Below are 21,101 nucleotides of genomic sequence, written 5' to 3'. Positions count from 1 at the left end.
AATTCAATATTCGATAGGCTATTGATAAATAAAAATAAAACGCGTAGCCAAGTGTATCCAATATGGTGTTTATATATCATGCATTCTTAAAAATAAGGTTGTTTTAAATAATGATTTAGGCTATATGCCTACTAATACATTTGGTTAAAAAAAAGTTATTATTCTTACTTTCATTTAAGTATTCACATATCTGTTTTGCATCTTTTAATACTGACATCAAATGTGAAATGCAGAGGAGCTGGAACTTTGCAGCTCTGCTTTGGATTTCTTGTCCTTATAGCCTACAACTGGACTGAAGCAGGCAACTGGACTTTAGTCCATGGAAATGCAAATTCAATGAGTAAGCTGACAGGTGGAGTTTGATTGGCCAATCAGAAAGATTAAATGTAAATATTGGCTCTAACAACACTTCACACATCTGCCTGTCCTGTGTCAATGGAAAAAGTATTTGCAATAAAAAGAGAATGTGTTAAAGCACAAAGACAAACGCAAAAGAGTCCAGACTGCATTCAAATCTACTGGTACATTCAGTGCAAAATATAATTTAAACACAGGACAAGACTGACTGACATACATACATTACAGCTATACAAAAATGGTCACATCATGGAACGCATGCAGGTTCACATTTTCATCAACTTTTCAAGTGATGGCTCTTTCATCAGCATATTAGACGATCAGTGACCCACAAAGTTTACATAACAGCTTATGTATGAAAAGTATGGAAGTGACATTTTCTATTTTCTCATTTATTTATTACCCCAATCCCATCCCACCCATTATTAACAGCAACTTCTCATGCAATTTCAGATAATCTGGACTTGTTGTTTCACTAATTCCAGCATGCAATATCAAGCTATGACACAACACCATCTAAGGGTCGAACTCAGGTACTGCTTCTTCTACCCTGCATGCAGTATTTTATCCAAAGATCCATTACATAGAGAAAGGAGCTGTTTTAAGACAAATCCAAATCCAAGGATCTGATCATTGACCAGATCTGCATTTGTGTGGTGTGAATGCGTGATTTCCATGTATTGCTGAGTGTGTGTGTGTGTGTGTGTGTGTGTGTGTGTGTGTGTGTGTGTGTGTGTGTGTGTGCGTGCGTGCGTGCGTGCGTGCGTGCGTGCGTGCGTGCGTGTGTGTGTGTGTGTGTGTGTGTGTGTGAGAGAGAGAGAGAGAGAGAGAGAGGGGGGGCTTGTGGAGGGACCACAGACGGAAACGACATGTCTGTAAACGAGGGGTGCAACTTGTCACCCAAAAATGAGGAACTTTTCATCCATTATTTACATATTTAGCTTCAATCTGTAGTTACATTAAATGGAAATGCTGTTCCATGTCATATTTCCAAAACACTTCATACCATGTGTGCAAGAGTGATACAGTTTCGCTTGCTACTATCTACACATACTGAAATATCCATTGCATATCCATTGCAGAAGAAACTTGTTAATCTGTTTTTACTGGTTTAACTGGAGCCCTGGTTTTAAATTACTCCAGTGAACTGCACACATCACAATGATATTAACTACACCCAACTATACATTTTAATAAAGATGATTTCAAGGCCACTGTTTGTGTCTGTCACCACAGTTTAGAACAATAGGTCTCCTTATGATTAACTCTAGAACAAATCTACCATTCCTGATACACAAATATCTGTTGCACACATTGCACATGATCAGTGTTTATACATTCATAGTTTTTTTTTAGTAACATTTGCGGGTTGCATAAAAGGTTGAGAGGTGGATTTAAAAAAATGTGTGCATTATATAAAGTACTGAGTGTTAGTGTTTGTTAGTTAACCAGCGACCAAAGTGAATTACTACATTTAAAGTCCCCTGGAACAGTCTGGTGATAAATGTCTTGCTCAAGGGCACAAGAGGTGATAGAGGAACTCTAGTTCATGGGTCATTCTTTTCAGGGTTCTTTTCACCAATACATTTGGTGCAATGATCTCTATAAGAGAGTGTGCATGCTGTTTTGTTTTCATGGGTACATTCTCTTAAAAGATGTCAAAAAGAATGAGAACATCAGAACTGGAGCCAAGATCAATGTCATTTAGACCCTTCAAAACAAAGAACGCAGCCATAAGTCAAACCTCTGAAACCAAAAAAGTTTTTAACTGACATTATCTTTCCATGACAAAGACCTGCATCAACACAGCTTTGTTCCTTTAAACCCTATAGATATAGTTTTGACTTTTAAAAAAGCAGCTCAGTCAAGAACAAAAGGCGAAGACCTAAAACCCAGATCAAAATGTACTGGTCTAAACCAATCTGAAGGCCAAAACCAGATAACAAAGATACCAGCTCTGATTTCTGATACTTAATTTTCTGCTTTCCGCTCTGTCTTCGGAGCCTTTTAAAGTATACTCATTTGGCCGTGAGCGCGAAAAGACACATTTGGCGTGTGCGCACTATCTATGGACTTTATTTTCAAGTGCTCAACTCGCACATGCGCTGTTGTACGCACACTGTCCGCGCGGACACTAAAATTGGGCTGCACGCGGACAGTGTGCGCGGACGTCCGCGGACCCTCCTGATGATGAAAATGACAGTGCGCTAACTGTTGCGAAACACGGTCGGCCGAAGTATACTTTGGGCTTAAGTCTCTTTGTGTGAAGAATTGATTGCAGTTATCATAGGCTTTGAGTTCATATAGAGCAGGAGTTGGCACATGCCCAATGAGTCATGTGATGGCAAATATTCCAGTTCCTTAGACATTGTCAAAAAGATTATGTAAGTGTCCGGTGACCAAGGTCATGGTGAAGAGTGAGGGATTAAAAGTCTGTATGGTGAGCCAAAAAAAAAATTCAGTAACACTTTTGCTTTGATGGAAGCTCACTCCAGACCAAAGGTGCTGGTCTCCTCCACAGCAGTGAGCATCTTCTCGTATAGCATGGAGAAAGAGGGGTAGGGAGGGAGATCCAGGCGGTTAAAGCAGGTGTGAGCCCTATACAAACATAAAGACAACATGGCATTAGCTGATTGGACATCGGTGTGGGATAACATATAACGGTCAAAGTAAGATGTTTGTGTGAGACACTAAACATAAAAAGCTTAGAAATACCGTGGGAGGGAGGTCACTTTGCCCCATTTCTCCACACAGAATCGACGTGGGCCGTTACTGCCCCGCAGGGAGGCAAAGCCCTCATAGGGAACACTGGAAGTGCCTGTAACAAACTGGATGAAAGCAGAGCACATTTGACTAGGCTAATTTCACTGATTAACCAGGAGAAGAGCTTTGGTTTAAATGGGTGCTCAGATAAGAATGCAAATTTTAGAGGTTTTGTTTTACCATGTATGAGCTCACTAAGTGAAATGTGTATCGGTTCATGCACTCCCCCCCCCCCCCCCCCACAAGTTTTGCTGTTGCTAGCGACATGCTCTACTCTTTGAGCTACATAGCTTTATGATGTAATGTTTTTGAAAGTCTCTTGCTCAGCACTCAACAGCTTTTACTTGATATAGAATTTTTCTTCGACAGTCACTTTTGATCAATTCAATGCATCCTTGCTGAATAAAAGTATTCACATCTTATATAAAAATACTTTCTTATAAAAAAAAATTACTGACACCAAACTTTTGAATGGTAGTGTATCTGACCCATGGTGATAGTGAGATCTGAGTGTACCTGAAGGAGTCGTAGTCTCTGTTCGTTATTGAAACGCTCCACTGCTGCCCAGAACCATCGAATCACTATGTGGTTGTCATGATAACCTTTAAAGGCAGAGATGAGAAAAAAAAATTACATTATGATATCCTGCAGTAACATTTTTACACATTCTGTGATATTCTTGCCTGGTGTGAAACAACACCTTAATCTGTTTCAGTAAATAATACCTCCTCTGTATTCTGTATTGCTTCTCCAGTCGGATAAATCAATCTCCGCTGTTCCAGCAATGACAAGCTCCAGCTCTCGGGCATCAAACACTGAGACGAGTCGGACATCTACCACCTGCACAATCACATGGTCTCAGATCAACGGAGTTAAACTAGAAGTCATTAAACTACACAGATTCAGACAACATACCTCATAGAATCCTCGCACAAGACTCTCAGTCTGCTGGGCCACACCTCTCTCAATCCTCCACTTCACCATGCGTTCAATATATTCTTTCTTGTTCTTGTCTGAGACAGCAATGCCAGACCCACCCGGCTTTAGCTCACGCTCTGTAATCTGACATAAAGAATCCTCCATTTCACTCTAAGTTTATATAACTTTACAATGAATAGGCTAACTATCTAAAAATAGATTAATACATTTCTGATTTACATTTCCAGGGACGTGCACAGGAATTATGAGGGGCAGTTGCTCTGACCTGAAAAAAGGGCTTCCCCTACATTCCGTTGTGCTTCTTGCTCGTATTCAGTTCTGATGGTAGGCTACGGGCAACTACGCATGATTTGTAGTATGATTGCGTAAAGGGAACAGGAATTCCGGTAGGGAACAGAATCGACTGCTAAACCCAGGGCCGATCCTGAACTCCCCCTGGGGCCCTAAGCAAAAGGGGCCCTCTACCTGACCTGTGACGCCGTGAGCTATGTAAACCATTTGCCATTGCCACACAATCACACCTGACACTTCAGTGCTCCCAATACAATCCTCCCTCCTTGAAACAAAACAGTCAAAGAATAAGTACAACAATATAGAACAGAATGAGGTTCAAACAAACAATATTTTTTGAATAGAGTATTTTCTATAGAATGTTGACATAACAAGTGAATATTAACGTAAACATAAATAAGAAGAAAATAATAAATTATAACCCTGAGCTTTGGCTTTTGGGATTAACTTTGGTTCTCTCTACAGCCTGGGTATTTTCGGCATCAGTATGATTTTTATTTATTTATTATTATGCATGTTGAAGCAATTCTTGATTTATGGTTATTATTTACTGAGGGATGTGCATCCATATTGACCAGTATGTCCAGCTAATCAACATTTTAAATTCAATATAGCCTATAAATCAATAGTCAATCAATGTCAAATTGTCAATACATTGCTTTCTATCTTGCATAATTAGTGCAGTTGTTTAGAGTTTTTAACTACACTGAGACTAGATAATCAGTTTCTTGTTTTATAAATGTGACTTTGATTGGGAGCGCCATCATTCACGTGCATGTATTGTACAGTAGGTCTGGTCTCCACTTATTTCTGCTTGAAAAATGCGAGTTTCATTTCGTGCAAGCGCATATGAACGCACGATAACACACGCGACGCGGTTATGTTTTCCGAGCTGCAGTAAACAAACACCGTTCCACTTTGTCGTTTATCAAAAACAAACGTAATACATTTTTTTATTTTACTCTCACTTTTGTCAGGCACAAAGTGATGCAAGAGATGCACTGCCTGCCCAGCTAGGTTAGCAAGACCGAAAAACATCAAACTTTGCTGACATCAAACTTAGAGAGGAGAGAACACAAGTTTACCTGATTGTTGTTCCCGCAATTCACTCTCATGGGTTTTTTCTTCTTCATCTTTTCGTGACCAGAAGGATAGTTTCGCTTCATTTTGTCATGGATGTTGTACACATTAATTGACACGCTATGACACGAGATGGAGGCGGGGCCTTAAGTAATTTGTGGGGTCTTACGCACCGGTCGCGTGCAGCGCTGCAGCCAAGTAAACAGTTTGCCCTTCCCTTACTGACTTTCACTTTCGGTGCACGAATGGAAGTGAATGAGGCTTTGCGATTTAAAAAAAATAAATAAAAAATGTATCTAGGCCAATGTGAAATTCTGCAGCCATTGTACGATTTTTATTATTTTTTTCTCGGAAGGGCAACCTGAGTCGAGAAGGGCATATGGGCAGTTGCCCGGGCAACCTGAGCAACCCCCCTGTGCACGTCCCTGTACATTTATGATACATTTCTAGGGTGTTGTTAGCGTGGTTTGGGTGATTGTTAGGGCATTGCTAAGGTATTCTGAGCTGTTGGACATTTGCTCATCAAAATACCCTACTCTCATGTGTTTATGATGTTCAGATGCCGATATTTTTAGGAATAGTATTAGGACTAATAACGTCTAGGTTACGTATGTAACCCTTGTTCCCTGAGTAGGGAACGGAGACGTTCCGTCGTGATGACGAATGGGGTTTCGCTTAGAAAGCCTATCAACTTCGAGCATTACAAAACAAGCCAATGGCAAAGAAATGCCATGCGGTCTGCGGAATTTGCATGGCGTAACTCCGCCCCACCACGTGGGTATAAGAGGAGGATTCCGGCAACATGCAGATATGTCTCTTCGCTGAGGAGCCAATACTAAACTCAGGAACTGAGGAGGATTACATACTTAACCGAGACGTTCCCTTTCGTAGTCACGAGTTCCGTCGTGACGACAAATGGGGATCCAGTGTAATCACGCCACCTTCTGGGCTGTCTTCCAGTGCCTTGCGTAAGTCTGAGCTCCCTGTCGTGAGACTAGCACGGACAAAGGAGTCCTACTTAACACAGGAATACCAAGGTACACTGGGAGCATTTCTCAGTGGAAATATGCAAATAACTGCACATAGACCCACGAGCGGGCTGCATATGGAAAAACACTGGGGTGTCCAGCCCGCAGGGTGGAATGTTTCAACCCCAGGGGTGACAAGGTGGCTTGCCAAGGGAAAGACACATGCTCAGAGAGGCTTACAATGGAAATACACATGTGGGGGTCGCCCAGAGGGGGAACCATGCACATGGGGGCACTTAGCCAACGCACAGGCATAGACGCTGGCGTCGATGTCAGCAGGGCTGGAGGAACTCAGGGCTTGTCGGGGAAGCTCACCTGAGGAAAAAATATTGCATGTATCCAGTCAGTGGAGTGGAATGGCGAGCAAGCGAAGACACCGGAGCAGATCTAAGTACTGGTTGGTTGAAGCGAGTACATTTGAGGACACTGGCTCCACTCGGAGATTGTAGAATCTGGCGAATGTGTTGGGTGTCGCCCAGCCTGCAGCTCTGCAGATGTCTGTTAGCGAGGCGCCATGCGCTAAAGCCCAAGAGGAAGCCACACTACGGGTGGAGTGGGATTTCACACCAAGGGGGCATGGTCGACATTGCTGCTTGTATGCCAAAGCAATGGCGTCCACTATCCAGTGAGACAACCTTTGCTTGGAGAGAGCCTTTCCCTTCAGCTTCCCAGCATAACAGACAAAGAGATGGTCTGAGGTGCTGAAACACTGCGTTCTGTCAACATAGGCACGGAGAGCATGTACTGGACAGAGCAGTGCCAAGGCTGGGTCGGCCTCCTCCAGGGGCAGCGCTTGCAGGTTCACCTCCTGATCTCGAAAGGGAGTGGTGGGAACCTTGGGCACATATCAAGGCTGGGGTCTCAGGATTACGTGAGAAAAGGCCGGCCCAAATTCCAGGCACGCTTCATCAACGGAAAATGCTTGCAGGTACCCTCTTGATGGAGGCCAATGCAACCAGGAGCATTGTCTTAATTGACAGGGACTTAAGATCCAGTGATTGAATAGGCTCAAAGAGAGCACTCTGCAGGGCAGTTAGAACCACTGAGAGGTCCCAAGGGGGAACGAGAGGAGGGCGAGGAGGATTCAGTCTCCTCGCTCCTCTCAGGAACCTGATGATCAGGTCGTGCTTTCCCACGGACTTACCTTCGACTGCGTTGTGATGTGCGGCGATAGCGGCGACATACACTTTCAGGGTGGAGGGAGACAGCTTTCGCTCCAACCCATCTTGCAGGAAGGAAAGCACAACACTGATCGGGCATTTCCTGGGGTCTTCTCGGTGAGAAGAGCACCAGTTGATGAAGAGGTTCCTCATCAACACAGAGGCATGTCTCGTGGACGATGCTCTAGCGGAAGTGATCGTAGCCACCACCGCCGGTGGTAGGGTACTCAAACCTGCCTCGTCCTGTCCAGGAGCCACACATGGAGGTTCCAAATATCGGGACGAAGGTGCCATAGGGTGCCCCGTCCCTGAGAAAGAAGGTCCATCCGCAGAGGAATTGGCCAGGGAAGTGCTGTCGCGAGGAGTACAAGTTCGGAGAACCAGGTCCGGGTGGGCCAGTGAGGAGCAACCAAAATGACCTGTTCCTCGTCCTCCTTGATCTTGCACAGGGTCTGTGCAAGAAGGCTCACTGAGGGAAACGCATACTTGTGGAGGCCCAGCGACCTTAGATGTGCGCAAGTGCGTCCGTGCCGAGCTTGCCCTCGGTCAGGGAGTAATAGAGGTCACAATGGGACGAGTCGTGGGAGGCAAAAAGGTCTACCTGTGCATCCCCGAACTGATCCCAAATCAGCTGAACCGACTGGGGATGGAGTCGCCATTCTCCAGGAAGGGGCTGAAACCGTGAGAGCTCGGCGGCTGCACAGTTCAGGTTTCCTGGAATATAAATGGCTTTAGCGACCTCAGATGCTTCGGACTCCATAAGAGGAGGTGGCGGGCGAGTTGCGACATACGGCGGGAGCGTAGACCACCTTGTCGGTTGATGTACGCTACTGTTGCGGTATTGTCTGAGTGGACTAGTACGTGTTGACCCTTGAGCAGTGCAAGAAAGCGGTGCAGATCAAGGCGTACTGCCAGCAACTCGAGGCAATTGACATGCCAAAGGCGCTGGGGTCCTGTCCAGGAGCCCGCGGCAGCCTGTCCATTGCACATGGCGCCCCAGCACGTGGTGGAGGCATCTGTTGAGACAACAACATGCCTGGAAACTCGTTCCAAGGGCACTCCGGCCCGTAGAAAGCTGAGATACGACAACGCAAGGAGACAGAGCTAGCCCGAATGGGAGTACTGCGTACTGATATGCCCACCCCTCGAGAGCAAACCGAAGAAACGGTCTGTATCGAGGAGAATGGAGACATGAAATAGGTATCCTTCAGGTCGATCGCTGCAAACCAATCCTGCGGCCGCACACATTGGAAAAGGCATTTAGCCGTGAGCATGTTGAATGGCAGCCTAAGAAGGGAGCGGTTCAAGACGCGCAGGAAAAGAATTAGCTTTAACCCACCGAAATTCTTTGGAACAATGAAGTAGGGGCTGTAAAACCCGGACCTCATTTCGGCTGGAGGGAGAGTCTCGATCGCACCCTTCGCCAGTAGGGAGGCAACCTCCGCTCTCATGATAGGGGGATTGCCACCGACCATAGTGAAGCGGACTCCCCTGAAGGAGGGAGGAGACTGTGCGAACTGAATCGCGTAGTCGAGCCTGATGGTTCGGGCAACCCAGCGGAAACAGGTTGGAAGCTTTAGCCAGGCTCCCAAGAACTGTGTCAGCAGGGCCAAGCAAACCACAGACGTCCCCTCGGTGGTGTTGCGAAGCGGAATGAGCGAAGCGGTATGCTTTGAAGTGGTAAGCGAAGTGGTAAAAGCAGCCCAGTGTGGGGGCACGGTCATTAGCCACAACCTGACAGAGGAGGCAAGGGAAGGACCAGTGTTCCACGGGGGCCTGCTCTGCCAGGGGTCTGGCGACAGAGGGGGATGAGAGTGGTGCGGCCCGTGGGCGGCACACACTGTCATCCGAGAACTCTGTGACAGATGGGGACGAGAGTGGCGAGGCCCGTGGGCAGCGTGCACCGTCATCCGAGAACTCTGTGTGCTCAGAGATGGAAGTCAGTTCTTAGAAGAAGAGGTTCTTCCCTGGCCCTCCACCGGGGGAAGGAGTGGACCTGCTACCACTCCTGGAAGAACTGAACACTATCTCTGAGCAGCCTGCTCAGCGGCACCGCTAGCCTGGCATTAGCGGGGCTGGAGCGGGCTGGGACGCCTTCCTGTGACCACCTCCACGGCGCGGCCCAGTGAAGCTGCTGGGGGAGTTGAGGAAGCGGGTTCGCTCAGCCTTGCACATATCAACCAGGTTAAGCCAGAGATGTCTGACCACGCATGTGGACATCACCTGACCCAGGGAGCGTGCAGTCACCTTCGTCATTCATAGAGTGAGCTCGGTGGCGGCATGCAGCTCTTGGTTGAGCCTGAATCAGCTCTACCCTCGTGCATGTCATTTAGCACCCTGAAAGATGGCACCAGTATGCAGTGAGGTGGCAGCCTGTCCCACAGCTCTAAAGGTCTTTGCCACCAGAGTAGACAAAAAACCTACAGGCATTGGAGGGGCGCTTAGGGTCGCCATGCTAGGTGGAGGCGCTGTGGGGACACAGATGTGTTGCCCTAGAACACTCCGTGGGGGAACCCCAGTGTACCCTTGGCCGCGGTAAGAGGCCGCTGAGCAGTCACGAAAAGTCAAAGGAGACTCCCACGATCTAATGACCTCTTCATGCACGTCCGGGAAGAAATGAATTGAGGGCGGGTGCTAGTGTCAGCACCTCCAAAACCAATCGTGCCGGGAAAGCATGGCTGTCAACTCTGGATCATACTCGGCAATGCTGGCACACCCAAAGGCGGCAGCACAGCTGAATCCTCATCTCCAGAGGACTCCAGCCCACCTTGTGATGCGGCGATAGACATGATTTCATCTGCAGGGGCGCCGAATGAGATTCTGGGCCAGCCGTCGTCCTCTGAACGCGACTGGTCAGCGACCTTATCCGGAAAAACCGCACGGTTTGCAATGTGAGAGAGGTGTGTGTGGACCGAGGAGAAATCGTCATTTTTTTCCCACATCAACTGCCTCTGGACACCCTGGCCACCAGCCAAAGTATTTCCTCATGTAGAGAAAATAGACTGGGGTGTAGATGAGGGGACTCTCGCTCTAATGAGGTCATTGAGTCTCGACCGCGACGTTACGATGGTCATGTTCCTGCAATGAAAACATGACGCATCCATGAAAGCTGTCCTAGCGTGATCTATTTTTAGCCCACACGCGCCGAGCAGCATTCATGCCCAACAGTAGAATCAACCACACTACCATACCCAGAAGTGCACAGGCATTTTCAATGCATCTTTAAAAGACGTGCTGCAAGCTCTTTTGTGAGAGGGAAACGTTATGACTATAACCCTTGTTCCCTGAGAAGGGAACGAGACACTGCGTCGAGAACTCGACACTTTGGGGACGCTCCCTTAGCGTGCGCCTCTGAAGTAAGAATGAAACTATTCCAATCCTGATTGGTGTTGCGTCCTGACGTAACATGTGACGGCATAACCGGAAGTATAAAGGTGACGCTGAAACACACACACACCAGCCTCGCGATGAAGCAAGATGCTCTAAGGCCTCGAGGGGCGTGGCGGAGCGACGCAGTGTCTCATTCCCTTCTCAGGGAACAAGGGTTATAGTCATAACCCGAGACGTTCCCTTTCGAGGGAACTCAACACTGCGTCGAGAACTCGACACTTTGGGGAACGAATGCCCACTAGGCCACGCACCGAAAAAAGGCCTGTCCCGGAGTGAAACTGATTCAGGCACTCAACTAGGACGAGAGCACGTGTGCGCCAGGTGTAATAGGGAGGTGTAAACTGTAAAACCTAATAAAAGTGTGCGGGGTAGCCCAGCCGGCTGCCTCACAGATCTCCTGGAGGGGCACTCCTGAAAGGAGGGCCCTAGAGGAGGCCTTGCCTCTAGTCGAATGAGCCCTAACGGCTAAAGGTGAAGGCAAGTCGCGCACCTTGTAAGCCGAGGTAATAGCCTGAACAATCCAATTACTAATGGTTTGCTTGGATGCCGGGAGCCCCTTCTTAGGTGACCCAAAACACACCAATAATTGGTCCGACCTCCTCCAAGAAGAGGACCTCTCGAGGTACACGCTCAAAGCTCTGATGGGGCAGAGCAAATGAAGCTTCTCTTCTTCTGCCGACACATGAGGTGGAGGATGGAATGCCTGAAGGACCGTGGACCGAGCCGTACTCGTAGAAACCTTAGGCACGTAGCCCGGACTCGGGTGCAGAAAGGCCTTAACTCTGCCAGGGGCAAACTCCAAGCAGGCTGGAACCACTGCCAGGGCTTGGAGATCTCCCACCCTCTTAAGAGAGGTAATAGCTAAGAGAAATGCCAATTTCAGCGTAAGATCCCTAGGCGAAGCCGACTGAAGGGGTTCGAAGGGGGCCAGGGATAACCCTTCGAGAACCACCGCCAGGTCCCAGGCGGGAGCCCTGGACCTGGTCGTCGGTCTCATCCTCCAAGTACCACGGAGAAAACGTATGACCAACTGGTGCCTCCCCAGAGGCCCATCACTTAATGGTGCGTGGAAAGCAGCAATAGCAGCCACGTACACTTTAAGCGTGGAAGGGGAGAGACCCGCAGAGAAACGGGCTTGCAAAAACTCCAGAACTGAAGCCACCGGGCAGTTTACTGGATCTAACTCCTGTTCTCTACACCAAGTGACGAACACATTCCACTTGAGGCCATATAATCTCCTAGTAGACGGAGCCCTAGAGCTAAGTATGGTTTCAACCACCCCAGCTGATAGACCAGCATTTAGGTACTGAGCCCCCTCAGAGGCCAGACCCACAGTTTCCACAGCTCCGGGTGAGGGTGGAAGACTGCGCCCTCCGCCTGAGACAACAGATCCCTCCTCAGAGGAATCTGCCATGGCGGAGCTATCAGGAGTGATATCATGTCTGAAAACCACACTCGGGTCGGCCACATTGGGGCAACCAGAAGTAGACTGATGCCCTCTTGAGAGGACCCTCTCCAGGACTTCCGGAAGCAGAGCGATCGGGGGAAAAGCGTACAGGCGAAGCCTCGGCCAGGCCTGTACCATGGCATCCAACCCCAGCGGGGCTGGATGTGAGAGGGAGAACCAAAGTGGGCAGTGGGACGACTCTCGAGACGCAAAAAGATCCACTTCCATTGGTCCAAACCTCTCCCATATCAACTTCACCACATCTGGATGCAGTCTCCATTCCCCGGGCCTCAGCCCCTGCCTCGACAGGATGTCTGCTACCTGATTCTGAACCCCCGGAATATACAATGCTCTGATAGACAGTATTTTCCCTTTGGACCAAAGGATAATCTGATGCGCCAGTCTGCACAGAGGGCGCGATCTGAGTCCCCCTTGTCGGTTCAGATAAGCCACCACTGATGTATTGTCTGATCGTACTAAGACGTGGTAACCTCTGATGTCTGGAAGGAAGCTCCTCAAAGCCCTGAACACAGCCAGCATCTCTAGACAGTTTATGTGCCAAGAATGATGATGGTCCTGCCACGGACCCCTGGCAAAGCGGCCGTCCATGACCGCACCCCAGCCAGTGAGGGAGGCATCTGTCGAAACGGATTTCCGGCGATATGATGCTCCCAACACTGGCCCTTGGGACAGGAACCAAGGTTTCTTCCATATTTGTAGAGAACGAAGGCATCTGCGCGTTACTCTGATCATACGAAACGGATTCCCCTAGGGAGAAAACCCCTTGGTTTTTAGCCACCACTGAAGGGGCCTCACATATAGAAGGCCCAAAGGTAAAATGTTGGATGCCGCTGCCATGAGGCCCAGCAATCTTTTAAATTGCTTCACAGTGATGGCCCGACCTAGCTTTACTCCTGAAACCATATTTAGGATGGACTGGACACGTGCGGGAGATATGTGTGCCCGCATCGTAATCGAATTCCATACCACACCCAGAAACGTTGTTTCCTGGGCTGGTTCCAACACGCTCTTTTTCGTGTTGAGTCTCAACCCCAAATTCTGAATGTGGCCAAGGACGACATCTCGATGCCGAACCGCCATTTCCCGAGACTGAGCCAATATAAGCCAGTCGTCGATATAATTTAGTATACGAATGCCCTGGAGTCTGAGAGGAGCCAGAGCTGCATCCATACACTTCGTGAACATGCGGGGAGAGAGTGCTAGGCCGAACGGAAGAACCCGATATTGATATGCTTCGCCCCCGAAAGCAAACCTTAGGTACCTCCTGTGACATGGAAGGATGGAGACATGAAAATAGGCGTCTTTTAGGTCTATTGTGAAAAACCAGTCCTCGGACCTGATTTGGTTCAAAATGATGGGTATAGTTAGCATCTTGAACCTGAACCTCCTCAGAGACTGATTCAAGTACCTCATGTCCAAAATCGGCCTGAGCCCGCCATCCTTCTTTGGAACTATAAAGTATCGGCTGTAAAACCCTGACTCTCTGTCTGGTAGGGGAACACATTCTATGGCCCCTTTGACCAGCAGAGCCTGTACTTCTTGTTCCATAACCCGAGCCTGTTCTGGGACCACTTTAGTTGGTAACACCCCTGCAAACCTGGGAGGTTGGTGACCGAACTGCAGTCTGTACCCTTTTTCTATTATATTCAGGACCCATATAGAAATATTTGGAAGAAGGCGCCACCGCTCCACAAAATTTACTAAGGGAACCAGCCTCCCGTGTGTTTCTCGAGCCTCGGGTGTTTCTCGAGCACTGTTCTCGACCTTCTGAAGCAGCGAACTGGCAGGAAGCGGACGAGAATGATTTTTTGACCATAGGTGGTGCTCTTTTGCAAGCTTTTGGGGCGAGCGCCACGGTGTGCGTTCGCTGGAATTTGATGCGACCCGAAGCGTCAGTGACGGCGGGACAGCATCTTTTTCCGAAGGGCTCCGCTGGGAAAACAACCTCGGTTGCCTCACTGCAGGGGGACAGCCCTTAGAGGTCCTATCACTGTGGCTAGGACCTCTTTCCTGAAGCTCTCTTAGCCTGAATGACGGCCCTCAAGTCACCCTTCTGGTCAGCAGATTTAGAATGAGAGCGTTTCCTCTGTTGCCAAGCTCCCGTAGGAGGGGCTCGAGAGGAAACGCTCTCCTTTTGCTTCAGGCGATGGGAGGAACTGGCTGACGGCTGAGACTGGCCACTTGGACCAGCCTTCCCAGATCTAGCTCGGCGGGGGAGGTACTGCTGAAAAGCTGCCGACTGTTTTTTCGCCTCCTGAAACCTGTCGACGACAGTGGAAACTGCGTCGCCGAACAGGCCAGAAGGCGATATCGGAGCATCCAATGAAAAGGAACGATCCTTATCCTTCATGCCCGACAGATTTAACCACAAATGCCTCTCCGTGGCCAGCAAAGCTGACATGGAGCGGCCAATGGCACGGGCCGTCTCCTTAGTGGCACGGAGAGAAAAATCTGCAGCTCTTCTTAGCTCGGCAATATCAGCAGGTGTTGGTCCCTCCCCCTCATCTAAATCTTTGAGAATGTCGGCTTGGTACGCCTGCAAAATAGCCATCGAGTGCAGGGACGCACCAGCTCGACCAGCCGCCATATATGCCCTGCTCACCAATGCAGAGGTGTCCCTACATGGTTTGCTGGGCAGCGCTGGGGCTTTAAGCCAGGATGCCGCTTCGGGAGAAAAATAGCTCGCCAAGGCTTCCTCCACACGCGGCATCCTGCCATACCCCGCCTCTCTCGCACCCACAACGTTACAATAATCACAGGATGTGCTGTGTGAGATGCGAGATGAGTGGGGCTTTTCCCAGGATCTAACTATCTCTTTATGGAGATCTGGGAAAAAAGGCAAGCCCCGGCGCTGAGGTTGTAAACGGTGCTGCAGGAATCTCTCGTCTAATTTACTGTTATCTTCCTGCTCATATTGTGGCCAGCTTATGTTGAGTCTGGCCACAGCACGCGTTACAACCTCGACCAGTTCCTCATAAGCGGGAACATGAGCCGGCGAGTGTGACTCATGTTCCGCGCTCCCGATGCTGAGCACATCCACTTCCTCGGAAGCAGATAGCTCAAGCACCGAGCACTCGTCACAGGCAGAAGAAGCCGCAGCGCGGGCTTCTACACCATGAACGAGCGTTATAGAATCCGCAGATGACGAACGAGAAAGTGCCTCAGCAGTCTTGTTCTCATCTGCTAGATCCTTCTGCGATCCCTACGATCTAAGCCTCCGCGCCGCCTCAACAGACGCGGGACCTGAACCGCAAGGATCGCGAGCCTGGCCATCTTGGGAAAAAATAGCCAAGCGGGAGCGCAGCACTCTTAATGGGAGTGCTTCACAGTGTTCACAGGGCTCACAAGCAGCTCCCTCGAGAGCTGCCTGTGCGTGCTGCACTCCCAAACAATTTACACATAACTGATGCGTGTCCCTGCCCGTAATAAATCTAGGACAGGGGTGCACACATCTAGTAAATCGTTCACTCGCCATATCAAGGACAGACAACAATAAATAGGACAGACAGTTTCAACATAGAGCGCTTGCTGAAGAGCGATAGCTGGTGTGTGTGTGTTTCAGCGTCACCTTTATACTTCCAGGTGTGCCGTCACATGTTACGTCAGGACGCAACACCAATCAGGATTGGAATAGTTTCATTCTTACTTCAGAGGCGCACGCTAAGGGAGCGTCCCCAAAGTGTCGAGTTCTCGACGCAGTGTTGAGTTCCCTCAAAAGGGAACTCTGCAGATGCTGAAGTGACCAGAGAGAAACACACGACTGGCAAACCACTGCACAGATCAGCAGGCAATGTGAAACTTGCTGGGAATCGCCGTCACACCAACACCTGGAGAGAAGCTAGTCTCGAAGAGTGTAGAGAGATGATCTCAGAATGGCTTATGGAGTGAAGAATGGTCTTGGCTCCGAAGCGAAAAATATCTGCATGTTGCCGGAGTCCTCCTCTTATACCCACAAGGTGGGGCGGAGTTATGCCATGCAAATTCCGCAGACCCATGGAATTTCTTTGCCATTGGCTCGTTTTGTAATATTCAAAGTTGATAGGCTTTCTAAGCGAAACCCCATTCGTCGTCAAAACGGAACTCGGAGTGACTACGAAAGGGAACCACGATGCTTGCCTTAGCAAACACCACTAACAGTGGACCAGTGTTGTTATTAGAAATAATGGCCTTTAGAAATGTTGCTTTGAGATTAATTGAAATAAATAAATAAAAAGTTGTATTACTAGTTACTGTAGTTAGTTACTGATCAAATATTTATTATCAAATATTGAGAGATCAGCTAAATCCCATTTTAGCACTATAAATACTGATGCCAAACACACACACACACACACACGTTCTGTTGGGTGTTCTCATGTTTTATGGGGACACTCCATAGACATAATAATTTTTGTAATGTACAAACGCTATATTCTATCCCCTGAGCCCTGACCCTAAACACCACAGAAAACATTCTACATTTTAACATTTTCAAAGCATGTCACTTTTAGTGTGATTTATAATCTGTTTTCCTCTTGGGGACCAAAAGATTTAGGGTTTACCTGAACCACACAAACACACACAAACACAAACAAACATGAGCCATTCGGACCTGTCCAAACACTTCCTCATTGACAGTAAAGGTGAGGTCCAGCATATCCTCAATGTCATTGTCTTTCATCCACTGCAGACTCTGATGAAACTCCTCATCCAGAAACTCCAGATCGCTCAAATCACATGGGCTACAAAGAGAAATACATTACATATAATGTGACATAATTAAACAACTAGATTTTCATTCAAAACTCTGGAGTAGTTCAATCAAGAAAAAAAGAAAGCTGTGATACAGTTCATGAAGCAAATATGAATCATCCTTCAGGGCTCAATGTGAAGACTCACATGCGAAGAAGGCCTTTGTAGAAGGGTCGAGTGAAGAACGCATCCAACAGGTACTGATGAATTAGAGCAAGACCCAGAATGCGTCCGCTGAACCGGAACCTAAGAAACACAACATAAGTCTAAAAATGCTGTTTGGACATTGATTGAGCATGAAATCCATCCATCCGTCCATTCATCCATCGGCTGATTACCACTCATGATGGTTGTCCACAAAGGCTGACATGGGGCTGATCTGCACAGTGTAAGTGTCATTAGCTGAGTATTCAAATAGTCCATAGTATGGGTTAAACAGCTCTCGGGAAACCAGGAAGAAGAACTCTCTGGATGGACCACTATAGTCCAATCTGACGAAGAAAAAAACATGTATATTTGATGCACTAATCAATTCAAATCAATGCACACATATATGTAATAATACAGTGATGTGGTTTAAATTACAAAATGTAAAATGATAGAACTAAAGGGGCATCTTCATTTGAATTAAGTTTGCCATTTACAATGAGATGAACACACCTGTTGTAATGTAGAGATTTCACATGATCTCAATAATATACAGGTCAAACTAATTAGAAACATATTTCACTTTGATTGAAAATATATATACCAACCCTTCTTCTCCAACAAAGCTGACATAAAGCCTGCTCCTCTGGAGGTCTTTGCGGGAATAACACATGATCTGATTAAAAGCGTCCTCCAGCAGGTGATCTCTTCTAATTATTAACCTAGAAAGTGATGGAAACCATATCAGGACACAAAGATTCTAGAGAGGGACATATGAACATAATCATAACAAAAGTGCCTCCATATTTTGTATTAGTGCTGACAGTTTGCCTTGACATTGTGACGCACCGTATTGTTGTGTCTAAAGATCTAAAACAAATTCAAGTGAGGGAACTCAACAATACATCACCGACGCTATGGGGAACGAAATACCCACTCCGCCATGCTGAGGGGAGTGCATGCCCAAGGGCAGTGACAGCTGTCAGAAACAGCAACTTCAAATGAAACGCTAGAACCACTCACCCTCAGGTCACACTGGGCTGTCAGTGACAGCATTCCCTACGATCATAGCCCAAGCTACAGCCTCACAGAAAAACCTTCATAAACATGGTTAAATGAAAGGTCTACCTGGGCCGGCTCCGGGTCTGGAACCACAACTTCCAATTAGGAGGGGTCCCTTCTAGGGAATGTGGCTAGGGAACCCGAAGGAACCCCAGCCAGTCACTATTCAGGGGAACGTACTCACCCCGAAATGCCTCCAGGACGGCCTGACCTGGCGTCAGTACATAGACACATAGACAGAGCCTCTGGACAAAAGCCTAAAGTAAGGCGTCCAACCCGAGGGACTGTGAAGCTGGCAGTGAACCACTCGGCCCGGATCTCAGAGACGGGATATCCCGGAGAGTATGACTCAGCATTGTGCTTTCCAACCCTTGCTAGCGAGGGGAGTTTCTCTACTCGATCCACGGATCAACCAAGTGTCTGTGTTTCAAAACACTGAGGAGGCCTGTGAAGGCCTAAGGGCTGATCTAACTGGGAGGCCTCACGAGAGGCCTACGACCGTCTGACCAGACTCAGGAAGCCGCATGCTCATAGAGACCCTCGGTGAGGGGAGCACAAGGTCTGCCTGGCAGGCAAACCAGGCTGTAGGCAGAAAAGATTCCAAGGGAACCAATATTAGAGAATGAACACTTTAGCGAGCCAGGGCGCAAGCTCGCCTTCAGCAGCTGCCTATTAAGGCTAGCTGAAACAGATAGCAAGAGGCCACTAGCTTCATAAACCCAGCACCATAGGGAACCATTCACAGGGAGGCCTGGAGAGGCCTACAACCTGAAAACCACAGTTTGTGGGGAACTCATCCTCAGGGAGGCCTGGTGAAGCCTACTACCTGATCACCACAATCTGTGGGAACTCACCTTCAAGGAGGCCTGGTGAGGCCTACTACCTGACCGTTCCCATTCAGGGAGACCCAGTAGGGCCTAAACCCTGATCACCACAGCATGTGGGAAACTCACCCTCAGGGAGGCCTGGTGAGGCCTACTACCTGAACGTTCTCATTCAAGGACGCATGGAGGAGCCTACTAATTGATCAGGGAGGCCTACTACCTGACAGCTACTACATTTGGGAGCTTGCATCCAGGGAGGCCCAGAGAGGCCTACTACCTGACAGCTACAACATTTGGGAGCTTGCATCCAGGGAGGCCCAGAGAGGCCTACTACCTGACAGCCACAACATTTGGGAGCTCACATTCAGGGAGGCCCAGAGAGGCCTACTACCTGATAGCCAACGTAAGTGGAAATTCACCTTCAGGGCGGCCGGGTGAGGCCCACAACCTGATAACCACAGTATATGGAGAACTCACCTTCAGGGAGGCCTGGTGAGGCCCACTACCTGGAAACCACAGTACGTGGGGATCTCACCATCAGGGAGGCCTGGTGAGGCCTACTACCTAGTAACCACAGTATGTGGGGAGCTCACCTTCAGGGAGGCCTGAGTGGCCTACTACCTGATAACCACTGGTAGCTATGAGCCCCGAGTCCGGGTGATAGTGCAAGGTGGGCTGCTAAGGCCAGCCAGCTGGGGACTCACCTAGCAGGGAGGCCTGGATGGGCCTACTAGCTGATAGCAAGTCATATTCTGCTAACATGCACTGTTGGGAACCATACTACACAAGCATAATTTACTATTGGCTTCCAGTAGCGCTATAGGTATGTCCCACAATGTTGGGACTCACCTCCGAGGAGGCCTGTTTAAGGCCTACTACCCATCAGTGAGTCAACTGCCCGAACCACCAGGGCCAACCACGTAGCTGGCCTACAGCGCCCTCTTGGGGGCTGCTCAATAAAGGAGGCCTGCTGAGGCCTACTACTCAATGGCGCAGCCTTCATTGGCAGAAAAGCTGTTCACACAGCGCCTACGGCATCCAGGTGCCTAACCATATCGCCCATGGCAGTGTACTCTGCAAGAAAGCTAGCACCCTTAAAACAAGGGGAGTACAAGCATACGCCACTCTGCCTAAACGGAGGCCCCAGTTAGTCAGGGGCCTACCATCTATGCATGGGCGTCAGCTCAGGGCAATGCTCTGGCTTCAGGGGAGCGTACTTCGACAAAAGAAGTTCGACTGTGTGCGCTTGCGCTGGATAACCTCCCTCAGATCTCTCCTGTTGCGGGAGTCAAGCCTTCTCTGCGACCTTCTCCTTGAGAGAGGGGGCGCACGAGAGGCGACACTGGCTCGTTGGCCCTGCCTACGGTCCTCAGACCATGAAGGGCCAGGCCCTCCCGCTTGCCGGGGTACGGACGCGGATCTCAGCGGTATACAAGTTTTGAATGCTGCTGAGCGCGCCTTTGCCTCTCTGAACTTCCCCACCATCGCCTCTACGGAGGTGCCGAAGAGTTCGGAAGGCGAAACCGGCGAATCGAGGAGAAAGGCTTTTTCTTTCTTCCCAATGTCGGCTAGATTTAACCACAGATGCCTGTCCGTGGCCACCATCGCCGCCATCGACTGTCCGATCGCAGCAGTGGTTTGCTTGGTAGCCCGGAGAGCCTGATCTGTGGTGCGGCGCAGCTCAGCCACCGCCTCAAGGTTGAAGTTTTTATTTCTTTTTACTTAAGGTTTTACTTATTTTAAATATTACCCAGCTAACAAAAATATGTTCTAAGAATGTTTTGCTAACGTTCCCATTAAGTTATAAAAAGGTTATTTTTGAACGTTCTCTGAAAATTGAAAACGTCTCAGGTTACGACTG

The 21,101-nt window shown here is 48.6% G+C and overlaps 1 protein-coding gene across 1 annotated transcript in view; it reads right to left on the bottom strand.

Annotated features, from left to right (window-relative positions):
- Nucleotides 1-516: 516 nt before the first annotated feature.
- The window catches only part of hecw2a (HECT, C2 and WW domain containing E3 ubiquitin protein ligase 2a), a 45,161-nt gene continuing 24,576 nt past the window's right edge, over nt 517-21,101 (bottom strand). The window contains exons 22-30 of the mRNA XM_077215241.1: nt 17,963-18,076; nt 17,546-17,698; nt 17,355-17,453; nt 17,068-17,197; nt 4,036-4,182; nt 3,846-3,960; nt 3,637-3,722; nt 3,073-3,185; nt 517-2,955 (exon numbers count right to left, since the gene is read on the bottom strand). Of these exons, the coding sequence (XP_077071356.1) occupies nt 2,844-2,955; nt 3,073-3,185; nt 3,637-3,722; nt 3,846-3,960; nt 4,036-4,182; nt 17,068-17,197; nt 17,355-17,453; nt 17,546-17,698; nt 17,963-18,076 (1,069 nt within the window). The 3' untranslated portion in view covers nt 517-2,843. The remainder of the gene's footprint in view (nt 2,956-3,072; nt 3,186-3,636; nt 3,723-3,845; nt 3,961-4,035; nt 4,183-17,067; nt 17,198-17,354; nt 17,454-17,545; nt 17,699-17,962; nt 18,077-21,101) is intronic.

Source organism: Siphateles boraxobius, unplaced genomic scaffold, assembly GCF_051911475.1.
Source record: "Siphateles boraxobius isolate OS27281-9 unplaced genomic scaffold, OSU_SipBor_1 7, whole genome shotgun sequence".
NCBI classification, from domain to species: Eukaryota; Metazoa; Chordata; class Actinopteri; order Cypriniformes; family Leuciscidae; genus Siphateles; species Siphateles boraxobius.
The sequence above is the reverse complement of the archived record's forward strand: the minus strand, read 5'-3'. Positions and strand labels throughout refer to the sequence as shown.